This window comes from Cynocephalus volans, chromosome 3 (assembly GCF_027409185.1).
Source record: "Cynocephalus volans isolate mCynVol1 chromosome 3, mCynVol1.pri, whole genome shotgun sequence".
Taxonomy (NCBI): domain Eukaryota; kingdom Metazoa; phylum Chordata; class Mammalia; order Dermoptera; family Cynocephalidae; genus Cynocephalus; species Cynocephalus volans.
Genome location: NC_084462.1, coordinates 1213532 through 1236567, shown reverse-complemented (window position 1 = coordinate 1236567; position 23036 = coordinate 1213532). Strand labels below are relative to the sequence as shown.

The following is a 23036-nucleotide window of genomic DNA, read 5'->3' as shown; positions in this document are numbered from 1 at the left end:
GTTTGATCCCTGTACCCCCCAGCAGCCAAAAAAAAAAAAAGTCAACAAGAAAAGAAAAATAAATTTGATTACATAATTTTTAAAAAATATGCATGGAAAAAACATTATGAGCAAAGTTAAAAAGACAAATACCCATATTTATAATTCATAACACACACAAGGTATTAAGTTCACTAACATAAAAAGCTCCTATAAATCATGAAAGACCAACAATTCAATAAGGGGGAAAAAAAAAGACTAGGAATAAGAACAGACAGATCATAAAATATGAAATATAAGTAGTTCTTTAAAAATCTAAAAATATGCTCAACTTCGTTAATAACAATAGAAATGTAAATTAAGACAACACTGAAGTTCAATTTTTCACCTATTGGATAGGCAAAGCCTGAAAGGTCCAATTCATGATGCCAGCAATGGTGTGGGAAATAGGCTCTCTCATACCCCGCTGTTGGAAGAATAAGTTTCTACATCTCTCGAGGAAAATTTAGCCATGTCTATCAAAATAGCAAATGCACAGACCCTTTGACCAAGCAGCTCCATATCTAGGAATATATCCCACAGATAAATGCATACACGTGCAAAGGACATATGTACAAGGTACAGCACTGTAAGTTTACATTGTGCATAAAGGTAAAAGATTACAAATTACTAAATATTAACCAGGAAGGAACTAATTAAACCAGAATTATTATCCATCCAATGTCATGAATTACTACGGAATTGTAAAAAACTCCAAGAAACTCTTAGTTCTAAGATGGGACAAACTGGCTGGTTGACTCAGTTGGTTAGAACATGTTGCTGATAATACCAAGGTCCAGGGTTTGATCCCTACACAGGTCAGCCAAAAAAAAAAAAAAAAAAAAAAAAAGGGATGACGTCAAAGTATAAGGAAAGATAAAAAACATAAGCAAAACTAAGATGCAGAATGCTGTGTAGAATATGTTAACTTTTATGGGAAAAAAGTAAAAAAACTTACTTTGATTTTTTGCTTGTACATGAAAATTCTGGAAGCATGCATGGGTTATTGGAGAGCTTTCACTGTAAACCTTTTGTACCTCTTAAATTTTGAACTATGAATGCATTACTTTTTAAGACAGAAATTAATATATTTTTTAAAAAGCCAGAATAACTGGACATCCATATGCAAACAAATAAAGAACTTTGATCTATACCTAATACTATATATAAAAATTAGCTCAAAATGGTGCCAGCTCATGGCTCACTCAGGAGAGTGTGGTGCTGATAACACCAAGGCCACGGGTTCGGATCCCTATATAGGGATGGCTGGTTAGCTCACTTGGGAGATCATGGTGCCGACACCAAGTCAAAGGTTAAGATCCCCTTACCTGTCATCTTTAAAAGGAAAAAAAGAAAACAAAAAAACCAAAAAACGACATACTGTATGATTCCATTCATGTGACATTCTGGAAAAGGCAAAACAGTAGGGGGAGTAAACGGATCATTGGTTGCCAGGGTCTGGGGTTGAGGGAGGGGTTGGGGATAATAGGCTATAAGAGAATTTGGGGCAGGGGTGGTGAAGCTGTTCTCTCTCTCTTTTTTTTTTTTTACAGCCAGGCAGTGCAGGGATCTGAACCCATGACCTTGGAGTGAATAAGGCTGCGCTCTAACCAACTGAACTAACTGGCCAGCCTCTGCCTCTGTGTCTGACTGTGATGGAGTTACACGACTGTATGTGTGTCTGTCAAAACTCTTAAGACTCCAAGAGAAATGAAAACATGTTCACATAAGAACTTGTAGGTGGATGTTCTAGCAGCTTTATTCATAATAGCCCTAACGTGGAAACAGTCCAAATGTTCATCAACTGATGAATAAATAAACAAAATGTAGTCTGTCCATACCACGGAATACTAGTGGGCCATGAAAAGGAATAAAGTAGCAAAACATGCTGCAATATGGTTGTACCTTAAAAACAGTATGCTAAGTGAAAAAGGCCAGACGCTAAAGGCCAGTGTTGTATGACTCCATTTACATGAAATGTCCGGAATAGGCAAATGCATAGAGACAGAAAACAGTTAACAGAAAATAGAAAAAACAGTTATCAGAAAACAGATGAATAGTTGCCTAGGGCTGGGGGGAGGGGATGTGAGGATTGGGAGGTGACAGCTAACGGTACGGGGTTTCTTGTTGAAGTGACGAAAATGTTCTAAAATTGATTGCAGTGATGGATGCCAGCTCAAAGCCATTGAAATGGGTGAATTGCATGGTATGTGAATTGTATCTCAAAACTGTTACCAAACAAACAAAAAACACTCTCATAGACCTCTATGCTAAAAAGGGTGAATATAATATTTTGAAAAACTTAAAAAATATTTTGAAAAAAAACATAAAGAAGTCAATTAGGTTAACCCCATCATTTTAGAGAAGAAAAAGCTGAAGCCCACCTCTTCTCTCACTAAAAGCTTGCGTTTTCAGTAAAGCTGCCGCCGCAGACTCTCCCCCGGGCTCAGAAGAGGTGCTCCCCTCCAGCTGCACGCCCGTCCTCTCCGTACTCCCGCCACCCCAGCCTCACTGACTTTCTCTTGAGCCCTCACACTCACCCGTTCCCTCCTGCCTTGGGGCCTTTGCACATGCGGCTCCTCTGTGGAAGTCACCGTCCCCACTCCAGCACTGCTCAAACCCCTGTGCATTTTCCAGATCTCAGCATGAACATCTCCTCCCCAGGAAGGCCGCCCTGGATCCCCCAGACCCCATCTTGTTACCTACATCCAATGTTCCCTCTGCCTTTACTTGGTGGGACTTGCCCTGACTTTAAGTATACAGTGATATCAGGAATTGTGGGTTTAAATAAAGCTGGTCTCCTCCAACAAATTGACAGACATTGCTCTTAGTCACAGAGGATCAATAAAATAGCATTTAAATGACCAAATGAACATAAAGATTCTTCCTTCCTTCTCCTCTCCCTCTCTTCTTCTTTCTCTCCTTTCCTCCTTCCTTCCTTGCTTTCTCCTTCTCTCCCTCCCAGAAATATTTATTGAACATTTATTATGTGCCAGGCACTGTTCTAGGCTCAAGGAATACAGCAGTACTCAAGACAGACTGAAATATCTGCCCTCATGGAGCTCACATCCTAGTAGGGAAACTAGAGAATAAATTAACAAATGAAAATATGAGATAGTGGCTGGCAGCAATAAATGCAGTGAAGAAAAGTAGAGGGTTAAAGGGACAGGGAGGAACAGGACAGGACAGGGGCTACTTCCGCCAGAGAGGTCTGGGAAGGCAAGGGACTGTGAGAGCCACCTGGAGGAGGAGCAGGAGCGAGCCAGGCGGGTGTGGGGGAAGGGTGCTTCTGGCAGGGGGACCGGCCAGTGCAAAGCCAAGCTCACCCAGGCTCTGAACAGACCCTGGCCCCAGCAATTTCCTCGTTCCTGTCTCCTCCATGTGCCTTTCGCATCCTCTGTGCCACCTCCTCCCCACTCCCCCATCCCTCCAGACCCCCAGCCCAGCAGGTACCTGACTTGGGGTAGGTGACAATGAAAATGTCGTTGTCCCGCACATCTGGGGTGTTCTCCGCCAAGCTGATGCTCTCGGGTGAGTACAGGCCGACGGGGAAGGGGATGCCCTTGTACCTGAAGTATTCACCTGGCAACTTCTGGCTGTAGGAGGGTGGGAGAGACACCACGAGGGAAAGTAAGGAGGTGAGTGAGGGAGCCCTCAGGGCCACTCCACTTGAGCGCTGGCAAGGAATTTCCACTTTTTGAACCTCGTTTCCTCATCTGCAAAGTGGGGATGGTTCACTAAATCCCCACAACAATGCTCACAATAATCTTATGAAGTAACAATTATTATCATCCACATTTTATGGATGAATAAAGCAAGGCACAGAGAGGTTGAGAGAGTCGTCTGAAGTCACACAGCTGGAGGGATCTATAGCACTCTATAACTGCAAAGCGGGGCGAAGCGCTTTCCATCGTTTACTCTTCACCCCAACCCTTGAGGGAGAGGCTAAGCCTCCACCCCATTTTACAAACAAGGAAACCAAGGCCAAAGAAGTCAGATGCCCTGCCAGCACCTACAAATCTACAGTGCAGCTGGCTCTGAGTCACCATGAAGTTAAAATAATCTCAAGCTTCAAGCCCTTCGCTCGAACTGCTTTTCCAAACCCCCTGCGATGTGTTCATGCAGACAGAAAAGTGAGTAAAAATTTCCCAAATGAGGTGTTTTAAGAGCAATTGGGTTCAGTCTGCTGTTTCTTTCCATCTCCACCTCCACGGGATCTCCCGTCCATGGTATGGGAGAGGGATGGGTATTTGGGAGACCTGGCTAAGGCCACGATGAGCTGGGGATACATCTCACTGGGCTTTTGTGGGGTATATCTGAGGTTCACAGTCACGTCTGTGTATAGTTAAGTTACCGTGAGCTGGCTGGGTGCAGGAATTCATTCCAGGAATGCCAGCTGGGTGTAGTGACAGGAAGGCAGGGGATAGGAATTGTGTCATGGTATTTCAGCACCTCAAATATACGGTAGAATAGGAGACACAGGTTTGAAGTGGATGTAGCCAGAAGCTAGTCTGTCATTTTTCTAGGATGTTTGGTGGTATTTGTCAGCTTTTAAAAGTGAAACAATCTGCTGTGATTTCTTTTCTCATTCTAAATAAACATTTCTTCTACCAAATGTTGTAGTCAAAGGAAATGATTGTTTTTCTTAAGGAGACCCTCCTCCAAATGATATAGGCTTCAGGCCTGGCAAATCCTGGATCTGCTCAGTGCTTCCCACTACACCAGGCTACTTTCCATTTGTATCCCTTTATAGCACACTTAGGACAAGAAATTGAACTTAAACAAATTTATATGTGTAAATTTATATGTGTTATATTGTCTATGAATTTCACTTCAAAATAGTCAATAGAATGCTACAAATATTTGTTACACAAGAGGATTTGGGTCTGGCCACACAGATGAAACTCAGAACCATAATGTTGAATGAAGAATACAGGACATGGGCCGGCCCGTGGCTCACTCGGGAGAGTGTGGCGCTGACAACACCAAGGCCACGGGTTCGGATCCCATATAGGGATGGCCGGTTCGCTCACTGGGTGAGCGTGGTGCTGACAACACCAAGCCAAGGGTTAAGATCCCCTTACCGCTCATCTTTAAAACAAACAAACAAACAAACAAAAAAAGAATGCAGGACACAAGAGTCCACACTGTAGGTTCCAACTGTGAAGAATTCAAAAACGGGAAAAAGTGAGAATGTGGTTATTCTTGCTGGTGTGGGTACGTGAGACTGGGAGGGGGAAGACGGAAGGCTGTTCACTTTGCAATATTTATTAATTTCTCTCTCTCTCTCTTTTTTTTTTTTTTTTTTGCGGCTGGCTGGAGTGGGGATCTGAACCCTTGACCTCGGTGTTGTTGAGCTCTTGACTGAAGTTCTGCATGGCACTCATGTAAGTTTTACTTTATTTTTTAAAAATTATTTTTATTTTTTTTTTATTTTAAAAGATGACCGGTAAGGGGATCTTAACCCTTGACATGGTGTTGTCAGCACCATGCTCTCCCAAGTGAGCCACAGGCTGGCCCTGGGTTTTACTTTAATAAAACATTTAACGAATGAATGAATGAATATAACACTAAAGGGAAAAAGATACTCTTCTTCTAAAACAAAATTGTTTTTAATACAAAGGAAGTGAGGTGTTGGGTCTGATAACGGTACAGAGCCCTTTTCTCTTAGTTCCTCCTCCTCTGCCCAGCTGACAAGTGAGGATACTGAGGTCCCTGAACTTGCCCACGAGATTCTGGTATTTTTCCTGAAGACCTCCATCAGCTTTGGACATATGAGCGATGGGGAGTTTGCCCTGAGACCTGGCACTAGGTTAAGTCTTGGAGAAGACGGACGTAGGCTGGAGTCATATGAGGGCACTGGGGACCCTGGGTGAGGCTCAGCCCAGCCAGCCAGGGTTTCCAAAGGGCAATGTCCCAAGGGGCTGGGAGGGAGGCCATGGGGGAGATGATTTGTGGGCTGTGGTCTGCTGGCGAAGGGCCCGCTTCACTTCTGGCTAGGAGCTGCTCCCAAGGGGACAGGGAGGGCTGGTCACCTCATGGGGGTGGGGCTGGGGGTCTTGTAGGGCCGGCTTCGGAGTATTCAAAGTGGCACAGGCACAGCAGCTCAGTTCTGGAGCTGGACATCGAGGGCTCAGAGTCTGGTTTTGCCACTTTTTAGCTAAGCTGAGGCCAGATGCTCAAATCTCTTTGTGCCTCAGTTTCCTCAATGGTAAAGCAGGGATAAGAGAAGCAGCATAATGTCTTGGTTAACGGCACAAACTCGGTCGCTAGACTTATGTGGGTTTCAATTCTACATCCCAACCGCAGGGTGGCTTTGGGCAAATCACTCAACCTCTCTGTGCCTCAGTTTTTTCATGCATAAAATGAGGACTATCGTTACCTCATGGGGTTGTGGTAAGCACGTAAAATGCTTGGAACTGTGCCTGGAGTGGAGTAGGTGCTATATAAATATTTGCTAATTTTTTAAAATGCGTGTTACAGGAGGGAAAAAAAAATGGTTGAAGTAGAGCCTGGCTCATGGTCTGCTTTCAATAAACCTGAGCTGGGGCTGGCCGGTTAGCTGCATTGGTTAGAGCACAGCCTGGTAACACCCCAGTCAAGTGTTTGGTTCCGGCCAGCCACAAAAAAAAAAAAAAAAAAAAAATCTGAGCTAAAATTATTATTGTTATTATATACAGTGGCAGAGGCAATACCGGATATTATGTGAGTACGGAGGAGGGGCTGCTTCGCACAGGGTTTGGCACACAGTAGGCCTTCATTACCTTGTAATTACTTTATTTGTTCAGTGATGTCATCAGTTACCTCATTTGTGAGCACGGGGGCGGAATTAGTGATGTAACCTGTTACCAGGCAAATTTAGCCCAGTGGGCGGGAAGTGTGAGGTCATCAGTTACCAGGCAGGTTAGTGGCTAAGTGGCTGGGCCTTGGGTCTGGTTCAGTAGGTCACACTTGCCCTTTCTGTGCCTTGGGGCAGAGGATCTTGCCTCTTTTAGCCTCAGTTTCCTCATCTGTCACATGAGGATAGCAGTAATCTCTATCTCAAGGTTTTAATCCTACTTAAGGATTAAAAGATAATATATTTTAAGTGCCTGGCTCCTGATAAATGCTCAGGAAACTGAAGCTCCGTTTATTTCAGGCTTTGTCCGCAGCTCCTTGAGGGATAAATTTCCTTCCCAGCTTATAGGACAGGAAAACGGAGATGCCAAGAAGGAGAAGATCCTGTGCCCTTCAGGGAGTCTCTGAAATGTCACTAAATGCATAAATGAACGAATGATGAGGGTGTCCTGCCCATTTCCCCTTAGCACGGACGATCTCCAAATTGGGGGTCCCAGTTCGACCCCACCACGCCGGGGTGGACACACAGTGCTGGGACATCACTGGTACTCAGCCAGTGTTTGATTAAATGAATGAATGAATGTGTGAATGAATGAAAGGATTTACTAGGAAGAAAGTAAACACAAGTCAAAGAGTGCTTGTTGTATTCTTTGACCTGCCTCAGTGGTTCTCAGCTCTGGGTGCTGTGGGGACTTTAAAGGCCCCGAAGTCCAGTACCACCCTAGGCTGACAGTGTCCAGATCTCACCACTGCACCCACCTGCTGAGTGCAGAGCGACCAGCAACTCAATAAATAACAGTTATGGGGTGAATGGGGTACAGCTGGGCTCTCCCTGCATGTTACAATGCTACAGATGAGAAAGTGGAGGTTTTGGGAGAGGAGACGATTTGGCCAACGCCACACAGCCAGAACCAAGCAGAGCAGGGATTTCAATCCAGGTTGCTGTGGCCCCTCAGCCCTGCAGACAGTTCCTATCCCAGTCCCTCCTTCCCCGTGTACCCCACACTCCAGCCAAAATCCCCAGATGCGCTGGGCACTGGTCCCACATCCAGATTTTGTAGCTGCTGTTCTCCCTGCAGGGAACGCCAGCCCCCTGCCACCATGCTTGGGCACAGTGCTGGCCCAAGAGGCCCCACCTGGATTCTTGCTTAGCTGAATTCTTGATGTGTCCTAAAACAGGTGCTGTGTGCCTTCTCTTCCCACCTTGTAAATCAAATCTGGCCCCAGGGTGACCTTTCCTCTGCCTGGATCACAGGCCCGTTTTGTTTACACAAAACACGTCCAGGGCCTGGCATGCAGCTTTCGCTTGATTTGAGCAGAGGAATGAAGCTGACAATTGAGCTGGGTGAGAGACCGGCAGCAGGAGGAACAGCAGACAGAACTATGGCTGACATGATGGGCAAGTGGCCAAGGATCTACTTAGCCTCATAGAAGGTAACTGCCCAGCCCTGCCAGGGAGACCCAGGACACTCCAAGAAAGGCCCAATATCTTGACCTTCTGCCTCCCACCTCCACAGTCCAGCAGGCCCTGACCCTTCCTCTCTGTTCCTCCTCTCCCCCGGACCCTTGACCCAGCCTGCTCCTTAATCTCCTACCTCCAGTCTCTTCCTCCAGCCCTCTTGTGGCTTCTCAGTGGGCTCCGGACAAAGTCCCAGCCCCTCAGCGCAGAACTCAAGGCCCTACATAGCCTGGGCTTATCTACTCCTCTGGTCTCCTTTCTTCTGCTACCAACTGTAGCCACGCCAACCTTCCTGCTTTTGCTGAGCATTTTCAGACTTCTGAGCCTTTGCACATGTTGTTCCCTGCGAGGAGTGCCTTCCACACTTCCTCTGTCAATCTCTCATGGTCAAGACCCAGGTCAGATGTCACCTCCTAAATGCAGACTTTCTTGACCAACAGACCCCTTGTGTCCAGGAGACAGACCACACCTCTTCAGATCTCAAAGACTGTGTCTGACTTCCCTCTGCCCCCCAGGAAAGAGCTTGGCCCCAGCAGGGGAGGAGAGGCAGGGGAGCCATCCTTATGGAAATTCTATGCCAAGGACATGCATTATCACAGATGTCTCCCAGAACCCCATGACATGGGTACGGAAAGCACCACTTCATGTGCTTTGGAGCACATGAAGAAATGGAGGCTCAGAGAGGTTAATATAGTTCCCCAAGGTCACACAGTAGCCTCATAGGAGGTTTCATTAAATACCTGTTCCTGAGCCTCTACCCCTCCCTCTGCCACTGGGATGCAAAGTGTCCTTCTCATTCAGTGTTTTGTTCCCAGAGCCTGACACAGGACAGGTGTGCAATAAGCAAGCCTGTCCCCAGTTCAGAGCTCCTTGTGATGGGGGCTCAGTCACTACCTCCAAAGGCAGCCCAGTCCTTGCAGTGGGGAAGGAAGATGGGCTGAAGTTGGACAGACATGGGTTTGAACCCAGACTCTTCCACCAGCTAGCTGTGTGACCTTGAATTCACAGCTGAACTTCTCTGTGCTTCAGTTTCCTCACCTGGAGAAGGAGAATAGGAAGGGCTCCCTTGAAGGAACTTTGTAAGGATTAAAAGCTGCCATCGCCTCTTGCCTGGGCTATTGCAGTCACCTTTTTATCAGTCTCCACCCTGGGCCCCCACAGTCAATTCTCCCACCATGGCAGCCAGAGGGATCCTGTTAGAACCCAAGTCAGCTCCTGTCCCTCTGATGCTCAAATGCTCCAGTGGTTCCACCTCACTCAAAGTAAAGCAAAGTGTTCACCATGACCCGTAGGCCTCTTATGATCTGCCCCCTTTGTTCCCTCTCTGCCTTATCTCCTGCTCCCTCCCCCTGGCTCGCTGGGCACTGGCCTCACTGGCCTCCTCTGTTCTACGTTTCAGGCACGGTCCTGCCACCGGGCCTTTGACTGGCTGCTCCCTTTGTCTTCCGTTCAGTCCCATGACTCTCACCCTCACCTCTTTCAACCTTTGCTCCAACGTCACCCCTTGTCACTGAGGCCTCCCCTGACCACCCTGTTTACAACTAGACCCACTCCTGTCCCCTACCCTGCTCTGTTTTCCCCATCACATGTGTCACCTGCTGAGCTGCTCTACAGTTTGCATATTACACGGAGAGTTTATTGCCGGTCTTCTCCACTCACATGTAAGCTCCCCGAGTCCAGGGCTTTTTTAAACAAATATTTCATTTTCTTATCTGTCTTGCTTGCCAGTGTATCCAGAACACTCCCAGCAGAGCCTGGACACTCCCAGCAGAGCCTGGTGCAGAGGACGTCCTTGATCAAAATTTGTTGAAGGAATAAAAGTAATGCTAAGTAGCCCTCCCTCTCCTACTACATTATGTGCCTTAACTCACTTATTCTCTCCATAGTCCTGTGAGGTGGGTGGTATTACTATCAGCGATTCACAGATGAGGACATGAAGGTACAGAGAGGCAAAGTCACATAGCTAATGTCACACAGCTGCAGAGGACAGAGCTGGGATTTGAACCCAGACAGAAAGGCACCAAGTTTGCACCCTTGACTGCCCGGTGCCATGGGGTAGCACCTCCTGGCCTCTTTCTGGGGCTCTTCCTGGGCGTGCTCCTTCTGGGCAGGGGCTGTGGGTGATTTGGGCAGTGGGGGTGGTTAAGAAGACATGGGCTTGACCTCAGGCAACTCATATAAGACTCCATCACCACCACATCCATCCCTGCTGTCTGTCACATGAATATTTAACTCCCAGGGGTATATTATGTATTAATATACCTCAATGAAGTGTCTTAATGTAAACAAAACTTTCAAAGCAGAGTCTCTTTCCCTCCTGGCATTTGTCCAAGAGAAACAGAAACTGATGTTCACACAAGCATCTGCACATGCGTGTTTATAGCTGCTCTATTCGTAATCGCCAAAAACTGGGAACGGCCCAAACGTCTCCAGCAAGTGAGTGGATAAACAGTGGTACATCCACACCAGACGATTCTACACAGCAACAAAGAGGAGAGAACCACAGATGCCCACAACCACACAGAACAATCTCAAAGGCATCCTACTGAGGGAGAGCCAGATGTGGGGGCTGGCTGGTTGTTCAGTTGATTAGAGTGTGGTGTTATCACACCCAGGTCAAGGTCCAGGGTTCAGATCCCCATACGGGTCAGCCACCAAAAAAAAAAATAAAGCCAGACTCGGAAGGTCACAGTCTGTATAATTCCATTTGTATGACTGTGGTTGGCTGAATCACGGCCCCCAAAGATGTCCATGTCCTAGTCCCAGGAACCTGTGACTATGGTCCATTGCATGGTCAAAGGATTTTGCAGATGTGGTTGTGTTAAGGATGTTGAGCTGGGGAGATGCCCCTGGGTGATCTGGGTAGGCCCCAAGTGTTCTCACAAAGGTCTTTATAAGAGGGAGGCAGAGGGTTACAGAGAGAGGAGATGCAATGAGAGACACAAAGATCAGAGAGAAGAGAAATTTGAAGATGTGACGCTGCTAGCCTGGAAGATGGAGGAAGGGGTCGTGAGCCAAGGATGTGCGCAGCCTCTAGAAGCTGGAACAGGCAAGGAAACGGATTCTCCCCTAACGTCCCAGAAAGAACCAGCCTTGCCAACACTTTGATTTTGGCCCAGCTAGACCCATTTGTACTTGACCTCCAGAACTGTAAAAGAATACTTTGGTATTTGTTCTAAGCTACTCAGTTTGTGGTAATTTCTTACAGCAGCAGCAGGAAATAAATACAATGACATTCTCGAATAGCTCAAGTATTGAGGGGAGTTAGAGATGGGTGCAAGGCCTAACTACAAAGGGGAGCTCTTTGTGGTGATGGAACAGTTTTGGATCCTGATTGTGGTGGTGGTAACACAAATCTATCCTCATGTTAATATTTGTAAAACTATATACCTCCCTCCCAAAAAGTCAACTTTACTGTATGATTATATTTTTAAGAGCCTCATTCATATAAATGCTTTACGCCCACTAGCCATTACTATAATAAAATGTCTGGTTGGCCAGTGTCCCTCTTGGCCACCCAAGAATGTGCAGAGAAGCAATCCTGCCTCTGTCACAGCCCCACCTGAGATTTGCCAATCTCAAGCCCTCTCTGGTCACATTTGGGGAATGAGCAGTGGAGGCTGTGGGGACACAGAGGCCTCTATTCCAGGGACATTCCAGTCTGATGCCCAAAGAGAGCTTTAGGCCTTTTTGCCTGAGATAAAGCAAATTCATTTATTCATCCCACAAATATTTATTGAGCACCTACTACATACCAGGCACTGGGGACATCCCAACAATGAATGCAACAGACAAAACTCCCTCCTGCGGTTTACATTCTAGTGGCTGATAAAGTTAACACAGAATGGTTTAAATGTAGTCTATCAGAAGGTGCTGGGATCGAAAGGAATCCTGCAGAGGACAGCAAGCGTCCAGGGCTGTAGGGGTTGCAAGTTTAGATGGATGGAATCACGGAGGCTCCTCTGAGGAGGTGACATTCGAGCAGAGATCTGAAAGAGGTGAGGAAAGGCTGTGTGTGGAACAGCAAAAGAGGGCAAAGGGTACACTGCTGGGATTCCGGGGTCTGTGGGGGCTGCAACTGGGGGCTCTGGGCTCCCGTGAGCAGCCCCGCCCTTCCAGGAATGGAAGCTGAGTTTCTCAGCAACCGCAGCTGTCCTGCTGACTCACGGCTGCAGGCGCCTGTGGTCAACTCGCCTTTCTCCGGGGAGGGTTGCCAAGGCCCCCCCCCCCCCGAGCTGGGCTCCATGGGCCTCCCTTCCAGAACACACTGTGCGGTGTCCAGCCACCCTGCCTCTGCCGGTGCTGTGCTCTCCGCCAGCACTGCCCTGCCTTGCCTCCTGATGGGCTTCCACTTGGAGCCCATCTGGGCAAGCGTCCCTAACGCCACTTCAGCAGGATGACTCACCCCTTGGCCACAGTGCACAGAAACAGCCTCTCAGCTAGAGTGTGACGGGCATAAGTCTTTGAGAGATCATTTGGCAACATTCAATTGCACGTGGCTGGCTCCTTCTCCCTTTTCAGGGCTTGGGTTTTCTCAGACCACATCAGCTAAAGCAGGGTACCCCCTCCCTGCCCATTTTTATCCATTTTAGCATCCTGTTTGCTTCTTTCCCAGCCCTTTTAATCTTCTAAATGTTCTAGAGGAAGTGCCCAGTGAAATATTTACCAGGACGATCACGGCAACATTGTTCAAAGAGAAGCCAGAAACAATAGGCTACTGGGTAAATAAATCAGGGCCCTGAAAAAGCTGGAATTGAGGCACTCAAAAGGAGGTGTTTACGTCTTGATGGGGATTTGGGTACCTTGAGATTGATACAGTTTACTATATGTAAACTTCACCTATTAAAAAATACTCAGAAACAAATATTGAATTCCAGTTAATGATATGCAGCCTGGAATGTTTAGGGTGAAATGTTCTGATGTCTGCAACTTACTTTGAAATGCATCAAGATGGATAGAGGAAAGCATAGATACGTGATAAAACAAGTATAATAGAATTTTAGTGGTGGTGGTTACAGGGGTGTTCTCTGGGTAGTCCTTCCAACATTCTTATATGTTTTGAAAATTTCATAATAAAAGATTGGGAGGGGGAGAAGGTGACATTTATTTGGCGAGATGTCTGACATCTTAGGAAGAGTGAAAAGGCAAGGGGCAGAGCCAGATATAATGTAGTATCTTAATTATGTAAAATAAAATAAAGACAAGATACACACACACACACACACACACACACACACAGAAATTTTATGGCAGGAAGTGTTAAAAGAAAGGTTACTTCCAGGGATGGGTCTGGGCTGGTTGTGGGAGCTTGAATTTTTCACTTTGTGCCTTTCTGCATTTTTTGAATTTTGAATTGTAGACACAATGCCAGGGACTGTCATGTGCTCACCCTGCCACCCCTTGCCTGGCAAGACCAGAGGTGACTCAGGGGACTTGGGAGCCATGGGTGGAGTATGGCAGAGCCTGGCCCCCAGATCACAGAGCCCACGAAGGGCTAGGATGTGCGCTTGTCATGAACTTCTTTTGTGTTAAATCTTAAAACAGGGGGGATGTTTGTTATGTGTGCTAGACTGCCTCAATATGGTGCAGAATGTGCATTTTTCTTTGTTTTTAGGAAATGTAATTAGGAAGAGAAAATCTTGTATCATATCCCTATATCTGTTGATCATCTAGGTATATATACAGTCACGCATCACTTAACGATAGGGATACATTCTGGGAAATGCATCGTTAGGGCTGGCAGCTTAGTTCAGCTGGTGAGAGCACAACCTTCTAACCCCAAGGTCACAGGTTCTGATCCCCAAACCGGCCAGCCACCAGAAAAAAGAAAACAAATGCCCTGTCAGGTCATTTCATCATTGTGCAAAAGTGTGCTACGAAAGGGAAGAGCGGTGAGCTCTCCTGTTGTCTACACTGACCACTAGTTACATGAGCACGGACTCCTAATTGTGTTACTGCATCTCTGTGTATCTTGCTTTCTTCATCTGTGGGTTAGAATAACACCATCCCCACAAAGTTATGAACATTAAATTACAGATAGGGATTGTGCCTGGCGCTCAGCAAGCTCTCTGCGAGTGTTAACTGTCATTAATTATTATTTTGCTGTAGGGATGGGAAGGAATCATTTAAAACTGCAAGGATTCTAAAGTTAAGACAACAACCCCTGCACTTGGGATCAGACTACTGTGTCAGTGCTTGGCTTTCTACGTTAAAGGCCTGAGCGACCTTTGGGAGGGTCACCCCCTGGGTAAGCTGTGCGACCCCCGCACTGCATTTTGCAGTAGGTTCGTTTACACCAGCATCACCACCAACACGTGACAGCATCACCACCAACACGTGACAGCATCACCGCCAACACGTGAGTAACACGCTGCACTGTGACGTCACAATGGCTACAACATCACGAGGCGATAGGACTTTTTAGCTCCATTATGATCTTATGGGACCACCGTCGTATATGTGGTCTGTAACTAAAATGTTGTTATGCGGCATGTGACTGGATTTGTTATCACCAGGTTTTACTAATAAGTTAATAGCCTCTCCCAACATTATCATGCCAGCCTCGGAGGATCCCAGCACTACCAGCTTGGCATGTGACCCCTGTGTGCTTGGAGAAGCACATTCAGGTGTCTGTACACACGTGGCCTCTTAGATTCCTCTCTCCTCCTCCTGCTCGTTCGTATTGTCAATCTCCCTCTCCTTCTCCTTTTTCTCCTTCTTCATTCTTTTCCTCCTCTTTCCCTTCCGCTCCTTCTCCTCCTCCTCTTCCTCCTCCTTCTAAAGGACACTGACACACCTTACACCTTCCTCTACAACCCGCTTATTTTCCAGTGAATATATCATGACAATCTTTTCATCTCATCCTTTTTAAAGATAGCTGCAAAATATCCCACTCCTTCCTTTAAAAGTTATTTTCCTTTCCTTTTTTTTTTTTTTTTTTTTTTGGCAGCTGGCCGATACAGGGGTCTGAACCCTTGACCCTGGGGTTTTAACACCATTCTCTACCCAGCTGAGCGAACCGGCCAGCCCCTTCCTCTTGAGGAACGGCACACCTCGCGAGTGAGTTTCCACAAACAACATACTCCTGGGTCATCAACCCCTGTCAAGACACAGAAAAGTCCATCCCCCCCAGACAGTTTCCTAGTGCCCCTTCCCAATCCGTCCCTGCCCCTACAGGCCACCTGTGTTCTGAGGTTTTCCAGAACAGATTGAATTGGCCTGGTCTTGGACGTTCTAGAACTGTGATCTTATAGAATACACTCTTTGGTATCTGGTTTCTTTTGCTCAGCATAATGTTCTTGGCGTTTTCTGTGTTTGCGTGTATATTAAAATTTGTTTCTTTTTTTGGCTGAGTAGAATTGCACTGTATGGTTAAATCACATCGTGCTTCTCCGTTCCCCTGTTCATGGACACCTGAGCTGTCTCCAGTTCGCCTGTTATTCCTCAAGCTGCTACAACCCTTCTTGTCTTTCTGAGGATCTCTGTTCTTATCTCTCTTGGGCAAATAACTAGAAGCGGAATTGCTGGGTAATAGAGTGCATGTCATAGTGTTTGGATTATAGTGACTATAAAGTAGGGTTTAAGATCTAATAGGGCAAGTTCTCTCTCACCATTTTGTTTTTCTTGGCAATTCTTGCACATTTAAAGTCAATATAAACTTTTAAATGATTTTTAAAAAGTTGAGATATATCACTTCAATGTATTACTTTTATAATGATAGAAATAATAGAGAAAATCTAGCTAAAGAAATGAATCTCTCTTCAAATTCTCAGGGCTCTTTGTCCTGGACGTCCTCCACTCATCTGTGACTTTGCTAGGCTGTGAACTCCTGAAGGGCAGGGACTTGGGCTTGAAAACTGCTGTTCTACCTCCTGTAGGTGGTAAGCTGTGCGGGGTGCTTAATTCACATCACGGGATGCAATTCTCATGCTCACTTGAGTGAGCTAAGGGCTCACTTACACGCCCATTTTAGAGAGGGGGAGGCCGAGGCTCTGAGACCTGGAGTGTCTCACCAGCATCCACTCAGTGGGAGACGCGCCTTGGGTTCAAGGCCCCCAACTCTGTCCCTTGAAGTGCCGCAGTCCCGCTGTGGGCTCCTGTCAGGCTGCCTGCCCCACCTCCCCTCTTGGTTCCCACCCGGCATAGCGTCAGTGCTCCAGCTGGGCTGCCAGTGTTGTTCCGTTCTCTCTGTCAAGTTCTGCTTGTTCCCTCAATGCTACATGCTCTGCCACACTTGGAACCTCTGCCTGTGCTGTGCCTTTGGCCTGGGGCTCTTGTCGACTTTTCTCTCTCCCCCTTTCTCTCTAATGCACTCTCTCTCTTCCTCTCTCTCTCTCTTTCTCTCTCTCTCTCCCTTCCAGCACACGTTTATTAAGCTCCTGCTCTGTGCTTCTCCCCAGCCCTTGGGGCACTCACAGTCTGGAGCTGAGCCATCAGATAGAACTTTCTGGCAATGACAGAAATGTCCAGTCTCGTACTGTCCAATATGGTAGCCAACGGCCACACCACTGAGGACTTGAAATGTGGCCAGCGTGACAGGGGAACTGAATTTTTCACTTTATTTCATTGTTATTGGTTTAACTTTAAACACTGATACTCAAATCAGACACTGGAAAACTTTTTAAGCAGTTAGGAACAACCTGGCCCTGTGAGTCCACTTTTTCAGCTGTAAAGTTGATGAGATCAGAATGCAAATTGAATATTTCCGATGGAAAGTGAGTGAATTAAGAAAATACATGCTCAATTTCAAAGGCTTGCTTTAAAATTAAAGACCATAAAATATCTCATTCATAATTTAAAATGTTGATTACACCTTGAAATGATCATATTTCAGATATATCAGGTAAAATAAAATATCATTAAAATTAATGTCACCTGTTTCTTTTATTATTATTATTTTTTGATGTGGCTGCTAGGAAATGTTTACTTATGGGACTCACCTTATTTATCTATGAAGGGTGGACAGACTCATCGACCCTGTTGGGGGGTGACAAGTCCCCTGGTGAGGAAATGGCCACCGAGGGAGGGGTAGCCTTTTTCTGTAGTTTGGAGCCCCTGTCTGATCCCTTTCTCTAGCATGGGGGTCAAGGGTGGGCTCTCTGGCCTAATCTCAGGAGTACGGGTCCTCTCTGGGCCTCAGTTTTCTCTCCTGAGAACTGGGAATCAGCACGTTCGCTACCTCGCAGTGCTGCTATGAGAACCCTGCGAGCTCACCCACACGAGGCCCTCAGAACAGGGCGTGGCTCAGGGTGAATGCTCGGGAAGGTCGTAATTATTATCATCCTTTACCCTGTCCCCACCCTTCCCAGCACGTGAGTTCCTGGCTCAGGAAGGGTCACGGAAATTAGAGAAGGAGGAAGGAAAAATTTAAAAACCTGCACCAACGCTGACTCAGCAGGAGCGGTGTCACTTCCCCGGTCATCACCCATTTCACAGATGCTCAGCTCCAAAAGCCACCCTATCTGTCCCGCACGTCCCCACTAGGGGAAGAGTCCGGAGGGATTTGAAGGCAGCGTTGCCTTCCTGTGGGCCTTCTCGCTTATGGTGGTGGGATCCCAACTTCCCCTAACCCTTAGGGGCCTCGTCCCCATGTGAGTAGCGGGCCACACCTCTTTGGGGCCTCCCAGGAAGACCGACCGGGGTCTCCCTTTTTGTCCTGGCATTCGATGCATTGGGGGCCCACTGGGTCTCCTTCCCCCAGAGCCTCCCGGAGGCAAACTGGGCTGCCTGGTTCTTTCCCAATGGGACCTAGAGGTGCCCACGTCCCAGCCTTTGCCTCTGCTGGTCCCGACTCAGGACCACCAGGCACAGCTGCCCCCCGCACCCCCACCTGCCTGCTCAATCCCACCCGGGCGGCGAGGTCCAAGGGCGTTATTTCTTTATTGTTTAAAACCTTTCTATTAGCCCTGTGTGGGAAAAAGCAGCTCCGCGACCTGGCGACCTGCACGACTTGTAGCCGTGAAGTCACTCAAGAGGCTCAGCCCTCCTGAGGGAGGAGGGGCCGGGCTGTAAAACCTGAGCTGGCCGCCCCCGCCATAAAAGAGGTCGAGATCAGAAAGCGGCCGCAGAGGGGACTCCGAGATCACAGGGAGGGGAGGAGCGGCAGCCGCAGCCGTTCGCAGCCGCCAAGGTCGCCCCGGGTCCAAAAGCCGGCGTGGCTTCTGTGGCCCCGACCCTCCCCAGACGGGGCTGGCCGTGGCGCAGCCGCGCGCGGTGCAGGGAACGCGCGGACGCCGAGCGCTCGCGGCGCCGCCTGCCGGGCACAGGCCGCCGCCCGGGCCCTGCCCTCCCCGGTCTCGTCCGTTCCCAAACTCTCGGGGAGCCATCGAGTCAGGTCTCCCTGGTTCAAACCCTGGTTACGCCCGACTTGGCAGCTGTGTGGCCTTGGCCAGGTCCCTCAGCCTCTCTGGGCTTCAAATCTTAAATGGGGTGACAAGAGTGAATCATTCGAGTGGGTTAATCTCGGAGATTACATGAGCTAACGCAGAAGGCATCTCACGGCGCAGCGCGGATCAGTCTTCTGGGCTCCTGTCCCGCCTACTTCCTGCATCTTCTTCCTCCTATAATTTTTATTTTGCCCTTCTTATCCTTTTCAGTCTATTGGATACATACAAGGCTACATGGAACACACATCGAATTTATAAAGCATTATTTGTAACAAACTCCATGAACCAGAACATTCCGAACAACGCACCTTGCTGGTAGCTTTGGTCTCCTCCCTGTCCCATCGGCCCCCAGCCATTCAGCTGCTATTCTGAGTTTAATCCTCATCTGTCCCATGTTTTTTTGTTTTTAAGGTAGTTTTGTGGTTTTTTTAATCACACATGTCTGTGTTCTGAAAATAATATATGATTTAGCTTTACTTATTCAAGATGGAATCAGGCTGTAGACAGTGTCCTGGGAATTGCTTCTCTCGTGCAACATGTAGAGTCACTTGGATCGTCGCTGGTCCACTGTGGGGACCTTCCACTGCTCGCCAGCCCCTCCGCCCCTCCCCGTCCAGGCCGCCTCTTTTTTTTTTTTTTTTTTTGGCAGCCAGCAGGGACAGGGATGAAGCGACCCCGGACCTAGGTGTTATCAGCACCACGCTCTAACCAGCTGACAAACGGCCATCCCCTCTCTTAGTATTTTTGTTTTGTTTTTTGGGGTTGGCTGGTATAGCCCCTCTCTTTGTTCTTGAAACAGATTCTGTCTTTTTGCCCCTGCCCTTTCCTCTGCAGCACACCCTGCCCCTCCTCACTTTTCTAACCCTGACTCATCCTACAAGCTCCAGCATAGAGGTTGCCTAATTTAACCTCCATTCATTCCTTCCTTGATGTCATTTTCACAGATTTCCTGCATTCTGTCCCTATCCATGAACAGGTCAACAGTTTGTTGCCACAGCACAGATTTTAAGATAGACCAGTGTGATCAGGGACCTGTACTAGATGCATCCCCTGGCCAAGAATCCTAAATTGCCCATGTTGAATCTTTGAGCCTCAGGAGTTTGGCAAACGAAGGGGAGAGGGCAGAAGTCACCCCAGGCAAAGGAAACTGCACGATGGCGGGTGATCCAGTCTGGACAAGCTGTGGATGCAGCCAGGTGGGGGCCAAGGCAGTGAGGAAGGTGGGGGCTATGAGGCAGAGAGCTGAGCAGAGACTTGGAGGCCACACGGGGGTTTCAAATTGTTACTGAAGCCATATCCACCAAGACAGTGGAGGCCGGGGGCGTGAGGAGCAGATGAGGGGAGAAAAGATCAGGCCTTGGACCCCAGCCCCACTGCCTGGCTTCAAACCACAGCAGCTGTCTTGATTTCTATTCTGTATTTCTGCTCGGGAGTAAGATTTCTCTTGGACAAGGGAAATCTGTGCCTTAAAAAGGTTTTTGAAACCATTGCTGTGAGGATGGCCAGGGATGGATTTGGGGATTAGAAAGGACGCCTCTGGGAATTCCTACAGAAAGAACCAGATGTGCAAAGGCACTGTGGCAGGGGACAGTGAGGCATGACAGGGAATTTGAAGTAATAGGGAAGATGGAATGCAGGTGAGGGAGAAGATTGGCTGGGGTGGGCAGTAAGGCTAGAGCACTAGGGTCTAGAGGGGCTGGGGCCCTGGGGAGTCACAGGTTGGCTGGGAGAAGGGGAGGGGCAGCTCCGGGGCCAACTGGAGACAGAGAGGCTGGGGTGAGGCTCCAGGGGGAGATGATAAGGCCTGAGCTGGGGCTGTGGGAATGGAGGGGAGGGGCTAGGGCATACAGACAGGGGACAGGGGGTGGGGTTTGGGGACTGACAGGCTGCTTGGGAGCAGGGGGGCAGAGGGGAAGGTAGCCAGGACAATGTTTGCGGGTCTGGCCCAGTGACTGGAGGGGCCATCCCTGAGATGGGCAAATCAAGAGGAAACAGCCCCAGAAGAGATGACTAAGGGTTCATGAGAGTCATGCTTCCAGGTACAGGGGTTTCCAGAAGATTGTGGAAGTTTGGGGTCCTAAGGGCACCTCCCAGAGAGCTGTGGACACTCACGTCTAGAGGAGTCTTACCAGTGAGGGCTATTTTCCCCCATGTCTCAGATGAGGAAACTGAGGTTCAGAGAGGGCATATGACTCAATCAAGGTGACACAGTGAGCAAGATCACTCAGGGGTTTTTGTGGCCAGCTGGCTGGGCGGGAGCGAAGAGGAAGGAGGCTCTCAGGTGCCTGGATTGGGGGAGAGAGGCCTTCCCAGAGACAAGAACTCCGGAGGAGAGGTGGGTTGTCTCAGGAGGGAAGAATTGCATAACCCAGAGGCCTAGATAAGAAAATGTTGAGTGGAGAATGCTGGGATGTTCCTTAAGCAGAGCTGTAGCCAGGCTTAGGGCCACTCTGTGCCCGAGAGGCCCAGAGTCACTAGGAAGCTTGTCTAGGTTACACTGCAGTCAGGATTCAATTGCCCCAGTCTCTGGAGTCCCAGGCACCAGGAAGACCTCTCCCAGCTCCAGCTCCCAGCTGAGGGAGGGGAGAGGAGAGCCTGAGACATTATGATGGAGTGAGGCAACTGGGGTGGGGACAGGGCTACGTTGTCCCCTTTCTCACTGCCCAGAGTGGCTGGAGGGGCCTGAGAAGCCAGGAGAGTCTTGCCTGGCAAGAGTGAAAGATCGGGGGCTGGAGATCCTCTCAGCAGCTTGCTGTGTGATCTTAGGCAGGCTGCCTGCCCTCTCTGTGCCTCTGTTTGCTCATCTGAAAAATGGAGCCATGGGAGAGACATAATGTGGGTAGCACCAAGGATGTCGAGAGAGAGAGAAACCACAGGTTCTGGGCTCAGATAACTGGGTTCGTATTTGAGTGGTCATGTCACTTTCCCTCTCAGCCTCAGTTTCCCTATTTGGAAAGCAGATACTATCAAGGTGTCTGACTCAGCCCCAGGAACAGAGGAGTCACACTATGCTCAGAGAGGTGAGGAACGTTCTGTCCTAACCACTCCTATGAGGGCTGAGGAGTCTGGAGTCCACTCTCCCAGTCCCCAAGCCCCCAGGACACAGCTCCCTGCTCTGGGACACAGCTGCATCCCAGCCCTGCCCACCTCTGTTCTCCCATCCTCCCCCAATGGATGATGGAGCAGGTGGCACATTCTGATCCCCCATGAAGGAAAGCACCCTCATTATTTGAGGGCTTGCTTGGAGTGTCCTGGGAAAAAAATGGGATACAAGAAACCCTTGTTTCCTGAGCAACTACTATGCACCAATCTGCCTGTTCTCACCAACTCTTACATCGGGGAGACAAAGGGCTGTGGACCCTTTAGACCGACAGAAAAACTGAGGCCCTAAGGGGGACAGGGACACCTCAGGTATCCCAGCTGGTGACTGAGCATAGCTCAGGTCCCCAACTCCCTTCTCAGGAGGGACCTGTACCCCCAGGGTAGATGAGCCAGCCCAGTCCAGCTGGCCAGGCAACTCAGGGCTAGATCTGAGGCTGCAGGAGGCCAGGGGCCACCTTTGCCAAGATCCCGGGTTCTCCCTCCAAGCCGCCACCTCCAGGGGGGGGTCTCCTGGCTCCTGCCCAGGTCTGGGCCTCACCTGATTTCCGAGATGTTGTTCTCGTAGGTGCCCCACAGGGCCGGGATCCTGGGCTCGGCAGGCCCGTCCATGGCAGGTGGGCAAAGGTGGGGAGGGGAGGACGAGCAGGGAGCAGGCGGCGGGGGGCCAGGTGTGTGAGCAGCAGCGTCTGCCACCCCGGGGAGCCCGCCAGGTGCCTACCTCCGCTCCCAGCCCAAGGGGAGGGGCAGCACCCAGCCGGTTCTCCCAGCTGCTACCCACGCCTCCAACAGCGCAGCGGGGAGAGGCCAGGAGGGAGCCACCCTTCTCTGAGGGCGGGGAAGAGCAGTGATGGGCATGTCCTGGGTGTCTCGTGAATGGCTGGGGGCAGAGTCCAGGGGGCTGGCTCCAAGCCCACATTGGGACCTTCTGGGCTGGCAGCTGTGGGCATGTATGTGCCCACCCATAGCCTTAGTATGCTGGCCTGGCAAACGGAGCTACCCCACCCCCTCTCAGGGAGTTCATTCATTCATTCATTCCTTTATTCATTCAAGAAATATTTATTGAGCATCTTCTGTCTGCCAGGCACTGTTCTAAGTGCTGGGACATGGCTGGGAACAAGACAGTCAGAAACTCTGCCCTTGTGAGCTGACACTGTAAAGGGCACATGTAGAAAACAGACACAGACAGAGATGCAGCCAGGGCCCCATCAGCACAGACAGGGCGGGGGTGGGGGAGA

General features: G+C 48.9%; 1 protein-coding gene across 1 annotated transcript in view; it reads right to left on the bottom strand.

The window, feature by feature from the left end:
* Positions 1–22506, bottom strand: part of SULT2B1 (sulfotransferase family 2B member 1) — a 34870-nt gene extending 12364 nt beyond the window's left edge. The window contains exons 1-2 of the mRNA XM_063091811.1: positions 22340–22506; positions 3472–3614 (exon numbers count right to left, since the gene is read on the bottom strand). Of these exons, the coding sequence (XP_062947881.1) occupies positions 3472–3614; positions 22340–22410 (214 nt within the window). The 5' untranslated portion in view covers positions 22411–22506. The remainder of the gene's footprint in view (positions 1–3471; positions 3615–22339) is intronic.
* Positions 22507–23036: the final 530 nt, after the last annotated feature.